The 7,052-nt window shown below is 39.5% G+C and overlaps 1 protein-coding gene across 1 annotated transcript; it reads right to left on the reverse strand.

The window, feature by feature from the left end:
• Positions 1-5,112: 5,112 nt before the first annotated feature.
• Positions 5,113-6,767, reverse strand: LOC113780312 (the record flags this gene model as incomplete). Its single annotated transcript, XM_027326124.1, has 2 exons — positions 5,935-6,767; positions 5,113-5,875 (listed from the first exon to the last, which is right to left on the reverse strand). Coding segments are annotated over exons 1-2 (1,596 nt in total), but the record flags the coding sequence as incomplete, so codon positions are not given.
• Positions 6,768-7,052: the final 285 nt, after the last annotated feature.

The following is a 7,052-nucleotide window of genomic DNA, read 5'->3' on the forward strand; positions in this document are numbered from 1 at the left end:
TGGCTTAAACAATGGACAAATTCGCTTCTCAAATGACTCTTAAAACCTCTCTGAACAGAAAGTTTTCAACTCCAGCAACCAACTTTGGAAAAATCAAAACAGGGCTTGTGTAAGTCCAAAAATCACCAAATTTTGACACAAGAAAGTAGACTTGAATAGCTATGTATCTCTAGAAGGTCACTTTACATGATTCGGACCACAAATCAGTTAGATTTGAACTATACAATACAGCAACTACAAAACTAAGGCAGAGCAGTCTCGAAATATATCAAACTTTACAAAATCACCATAAATCACAGAGACAGAACCAGGGTCTGAAATTTTCATGGTTTATAGCCCTATGAATCTAGTTTCAAACGCATTAAACAGGACTCAATTTTGACCTTCCTACACCAAGATACAACAGATTTACCAACACTGCTCTAGCTACCCTGTTTCATACCAGCTTTGGTCACATTACACAACTTCATGCAAAACAACAAGAAATCACCTACTAAAGCCTCACTAATTATCATCAGCTTCATACCACAGCTTAAACACAACATATCAAGGTTAATCATGGCCATAACTCTCAAGTCTAGTCTTGCAAATTAACATTATAAAGTTGAAATTTCACTTCTTAAGCTAAATTTTGCATATAACCATCACCATCACTAACTGTGATTAAAAGCTAGAAATTCCACCTCAACACTAAACTAGCTACTACAAATCATATACATGCCAAATCAAAGATGAAATGACTTATATAAAAGCTGGAAAATTATCAATAAAACTGAAATTTATCATCCCAATCCTAAAATTGCAAGAATCTCCATAAAATCAATCAAAATCAAGTTATCCAACAACTTAATCATAGATTAAAGAACAAAAGGAGCTTCTAATGATTATACCTTCCAACACCTTGAAAACAAGCAAAGCAAATCCCTTTCCTTCTCAAAACACTCCACCCTTAGCTTGCTATCACCTTAGATGCAAAGTTAATCGAAGTAAATTTTGGTAATTGAAAGAAATCTCTCAAGATTTGGTGAAGGAAATCAAAGGAAAACATGGACTTAGCATGCTTGGTTTTGCTCCTCTTGAGGTTCGGCCAGCTTCAAGAAAAGAATGAAGAGGTTTTGTGATCCATTTGGTTCGGCCAGGAGATAAGAAAAGAATGAAATGTTGTGGTCAAATTTGCTTCTAAGATAAAGACTAAAACTAGTCTTGGTCAATGGTAGCCTATTCCAACCTTTCTTCCTTGCTCTTGTTTTTTTTTCCTTCTTCTCTCTTGCTTAGTCAAACATTTCGGCCAAGGATAAGAAGATGATGACTGATATTTCCTCTCCATATGGCCGGCCAAAGCTTGGAGGAAATGGAAGAATTTTGGTCAAAATTTGTTTTCATTCAAAAGGTAATAAAGTCTTTAGTCAAGGTCAAAGATCCAAGAGTTTGGTGACAAATGTTTAGCCAATATGAATCCTCATCTTGTTATCTTCCAGTCACTAAATTGTCTTACCAAACTCTAACACCTTATAAGTAATATCCGGTTATGCAAAACTTCACCTAATTGTCAAAATTTATTGCACTTACTGCACTAGTGGGTCCCACGTCCATAATGCACTTCAAACTTAACATGAACTCACCTATACTAGGAAAATGATTTAAAAACTTGACTCACTTATAATATATCGAGGAAATTAAGGAAATAAGTTAAAGTAAAGAAATGTAATCCAAGAAATAAAATTAAATACACCCTAATTTTTCGGGTACTCACAACCTTCTTCGGAGGAAGAGTCTTCTTCACCTGAGCAACCACCTTAGTCAAGACGTAAATAAGCGTCCACAAGTCAAAAAGAAGAGCCTCTGGAGTATGATACTTCACGGTTAACCTCTCTCAAAAATCAAGAGTGGTATGAGGCGGGATTAGCCAAGGAGATTATCACCGAAAAACATTTAGCGCCTGAGGTGGATTATCATTATAAGGTGTCGACGGCATTTGCTCGACTCGGATGGAAGAACATTTTTCATTTGCCACGACACTATTATCCAAATTTGGTGAGAGAATTTTATGCAAATGTGGAGGATAAGCACGGACACAGTGGTAATAAGATCATTTCTTAGGTCCGTGGGAAGAGATTAGGCATCAAATGGGACACAATCACTAAATACATAAAGTTCAAGGATGAAGAGGTTGATGTGATGTTAACTAAGGAGATTAAGGCGTTCGATCCTTGGCAACTTGAAGAAGCTGTGGCACGCCTTAATGGGCAATATAGAGATCGAGGAAGTTCTGGGAAGAAGATAGCATACACAGATTCATTTGAAACTCGATAACGCTTAATATACTATCTTTTTTGCACATAATGTGGTTCCAAAGAAAAATTGATAAGGCAACCCTAGGGGAAGACCCTCCTAGAACCTCCCAACCTTGTAATATCAGAGTTGGACCTTTTCTCCCAATGGAAATTGAACTCGATTGTTCTCATGAACTCAAGACCTTTGACACACGAAGGTGATCAACAACCTTAAGCAAATAAAGATGGATGAAGAGACACCACGATTAGCGAACAAACTAATCGATAAAGTCAGATTTGAATCCTAAGCAATGAACTCAAGAATTCAAGAGTAAGTTCGATTAAGAACTTGAAGGAAAATTCCTCACGATTTCTGGTTGTAATATTCTGTCCCTTTACTTATACAAGAGGTGCCCTTTTATAGGCTAAAACTAGGGCAAAATCATGCCCACATAAACCTGGAAGAAATTCGGTCCGCATAAAGAGCTTAAAGAGCCAGCTCTTTAAGGCTTTCCGATAAGGCCCAATAAGTAATAAAATACTCAACGCCTAACAACTACTAAACTAGACAGTCTTAAAACAACTACTAGCTAAGCTAACAAGTATGAGATTATTCTTTCACTTCAAACGTACAAGTGAACAAGGTAACTTCATGGTCCATCAAATCTTCAAACTTAGCTTGCTCCTTACTTGTATGGTGAATGATCAAGGCTCTTAAAGCTTCCTTCACCTTCTTGGATCTTGATCTTGTCATCGGACCATCAATGTTGACCAAAGGGTCCTTGACCCAAGGTTGAAGTTGTTGCGCACCCGTATCCGCATCATTCCCTCCCTCCTCGAAAGGATTCGTCCTCGAATCTTCAAAGTCTGTATCAAAGTCAAAAGGGGATAGGTCAGACACATTAAAAGATGCGCTTATGCCATACTCACTTGGAAGTTCCAATTTGTATGCATTGTCGTTGATCCTCTCTAGGACTCGAAAAGGTCCGTCGCCTCTTGGATGTAACTTGGTCCATCGAGATGCTGGAAACCTTTCCTTCCTCATGTGCACCCAAACCCAATCACCAGGTTCGAATACGACATGCTTTCTTCCCTTATTCGCATGTTGTGCATATTGCGCATTTTTCTTCTCAATTTGAGCTCGAATTCTCTCATGCAAGGTCCGAACAGCCTCTGCCTTTTTGACACCATCTACGCTTAAACACTTATCAACAGGAATAGGTGATAAATCTAGAGGAGTTAGCGGCTGAAACCCATAAACAATTTCAAAAGGAGAATGATTAGTAGTAGAATGAGTGGTTCGGTTATATGCAAACTCAGCGATAGGCAAACATTCTTCCCACTTCTTCAAGTTCTTTTGAACAATGGCTCGAAGTAAAGCACCAAGGGTTCGATTGGTTACCTCAGTTTGACCATCCGTTTGAGGATGACTAGAAGTAGAAAATAGCAACTTCGTTCCCAACTTTCCCCAAAGTGATTTCCAGAAGTAGCTTAAGAATTTCACATCCCTATCACTTACAATAGTACGCGGTACCCCATGCAATCTAACCACGTCCTTGAAGAATAAATCAGCAACATGGCGCGCATCACTTGTTTTCCTACAAGGGATAAAGTGAGCCATTTTAGAAAATCTATCCACTACAACAAAGATACTATCCATACCTCTAGAAGATCTTGGTAAACCAAGCACAAAATCCATGGATAAGTCTGTCCAAGGAGCATGAGGTACGGGTAGAGGAGTGTATAATCCATGAGGGTTACTCCTTGACTTGGCCTGCTTACACTTTAAACACTTATCACAAATGTTAACAACGTCACGCCTCATTTTAGGCCAATAGAAGTGTTCATGCAAGATGTCAAGAGTTTTATCAATGCCGAAATGTCCCATCAATCCTCCACCATGGGCTTCTCTAACAAGTAATTCCCTAAGCGAACAATTGGGAATACATAGGCGATTTTCTTTGAACAAGAAACCTTCATGCCTATAGTACTTTTGAAATGCAGCATGTTCACAAGCTTGAAACACATTAGAAAAATCGTCATCATGTGCATACATGTTTTTAATGTGCTCAAAACCAAGTAGCTTAGTGCTCATGTTAGTGATCAAAGTATACCTCCTAGACAATGCATCCGCAACGACATTATCTTTCCCCTTCTTATACTTAATGATGTACGGAAAGGAATCAATAAATGCAATCCACTTCGCATGTCTTTTATGCAACTTTCCCTGACCCTTAAGGAATTTAATTGATTCATGATCAGTATGTATCACAAATTCCTTAGGCATAAGATAATGCTGCCACACTTCAAGAGCACGCACAACAGCATACAATTCTTTATCATAAGTAGGGTAATTAAGAGCTCCCCCACTCAACTTTTCACTGAAATATGCCAAGGGTCTATTATTTTGATGTAAGACAGCCCCTATGCCGATTCCACTAGCATCACATTCAACTTCAAACGTCACATCAAAATTAGGCAAAGCAAGAATAGGTGCTGAAGTTAACAAATCCTTAAGCTTATTAAATGACTCTTCTTGCTCTTTTCCCCATTGAAACCCCACATTCTTTTTAATTGTCTCATTCAAAGGTGCTGCAATAGTACTAAAGTCTTTAACAAATCTCCTATAGAAACTTGCAAGACCATGAAAAGACCTTACCTGAGACACATTGGTTGGAGTCGGCCACTCTAAGATGGCTTTTACCTTGGCGGGATCAACACTTATGCCATTTGCACCAACAATATATCCAAGGAAATTAACTTCAGGAGTGCAAAAGACACATTTTTCCATGTTAGCAAACAACCTATTTTCACGCAAGGCACTTAAAACAAGTCGCAAATGCTCAACATGTTCATCTAAAGACTTGCTAAAGATCAATATATCATCAAAATAAACAACAACAAACTTCCCAAGAAAATGCCTTAAAACATGGTTCATTAACCTCATGAAAGTACTTGGAGCGTTTGTTAAGCCGAAAGGCATCACAAGCCACTCATAAAGACCATACTTTGTTTTGAAAGCAGTTTTCCATTCGTCTCCTTCCTTTATCCTTATTTGATGATAACCAGATCTTAAGTCAATTTTAGTGAAAATGATTGCCCCATGCAATTCTTCTAACATATCATCTAACCTAGGAATAGGATGACGATACTTAACAGTAATTTTATTAATTGCACGACAATCTGTACACATTCTCCAAGTCCCTTCTTTCTTAGGCACTAAAATGACTGGAACTGCACAAGGACTAAGAGATTCACGTACCTGGTCCTTTTCAAGGAGGGAATCGACTTGCCTTTGGATTTCCTTTGTTTCCTCCGGATTTGCTCTATAGGCTGGTCGATTTGGTAGAATTGCTCCAGGAACAAAGTCGATTTGATGTTCAATACCTCGAATTGGAGGTAATCCTTTCGGTAGTTCCTCCGGAAACACATCCTTGAATTCCTGCAAAAGAGAGTAGATTGCACTAGGAAGAGAATCGGTTATGCCAAGTGTGTAAAAAGAAGAATAATCGGCTTCCCGGTACATAAGTACTATGAGAAGACTTTGTGCATTCAAGGCCCTATCTATCTCACGCACACTTGCATAAAAGCTCTTTTCTTCACTTTCAAGCTCTCGGCCTCACTGAGTCTTTTCCCACTCGAATTTTCTCTTTCACTCAACTCGGCCTCTACTTTCTTTTTTTCCTCATCCTCAGGCACATTCGGCTTTTTCTTTGCCTCTCTCAGTTGCCTTTTCTCTCGCTCTTTTCTTAGATGCAATTGTTCCTCATACACTTGTGTAGGTGTCAAGGGTGAAAGAGTGATCTTGAGGTTGTCCATAATGAACTTATACTTATTAGTGAGTCCAATATGATCAGCCTGCCGATCATACTCCCACGGACGCCCTAACAAGACATGACTAGCTTGCATAGGAATTACGTCACATAAAACTTGGTCCTTGTATCGACCAATAGAAAAAGCGATTAAAGCTTGTTTGGTCATCTTGACTTCCCCCCCATCATTTAACCAAGATAGTCTATAGGGTTTAGGGTGGTAAGTCCATGGAAGGTGTTTTTGCTCAACAAAGTCAGCAGCTACGCAATTAGTACAAGAGCCACTATCAATGATCATGAGACATACCTCATCTCCAATTTTGCATCTCGTATGAAAAATGTTGGTCCGTTGGAGATCATCTTCTTGAGCTTGTGCATTTAGCACTCTCATAGTCACCATAGTTCGAGCCACGGGGTCCTCTTCTATTTCAACCAGGTCAGCATCCTTCCCCTCTTCTTCAAGCGGTGGCATGTCCGCATATTCCTCCTCTCCTTCGCTTTGCCACATTCCCTCTTCATTCATGTACATGATGCTTCGGTTAGGGCATTGAGCCATGAGGTGGCCAATTCCCTTGCATTTGAAACATGCCTTTGGCTGGTTGGTAGACGTATTTGCCCTTGGAAGAGTTGGCCGCGGGGTTGGTTTAGAAGGAGTTGCACTCGGATGGAACGGTTGCTCCATTCGCCTGTTTTCCCTTTCTTTATTGCCTTGCCTCGGCCAAGCATTGGATGTTGGCAATTGATCTCTTCTCCAAGGTGTGGAAGAGGATGTAGTGGTTCGGCCACTAGGTGTCTTTATAGGTAAGGCTTGCTTTTCCACCTTCTCTGCATAAGACACCATTTGTTGTAGCTCAAAGTGGTCTTGAAGCTCAACCTTCTTCCTAATTTCAGGATTTAATCCATTAAGGAATCTTGCCATGGTTGCTTCCGAATCCTCTTGTATATTGGCCCTTATCATTGCTACCTC

This window comes from Coffea eugenioides, chromosome 8, assembly GCF_003713205.1.
Source record: "Coffea eugenioides isolate CCC68of chromosome 8, Ceug_1.0, whole genome shotgun sequence".
Classification (NCBI taxonomy): Eukaryota; Viridiplantae; Streptophyta; class Magnoliopsida; order Gentianales; family Rubiaceae; genus Coffea; species Coffea eugenioides.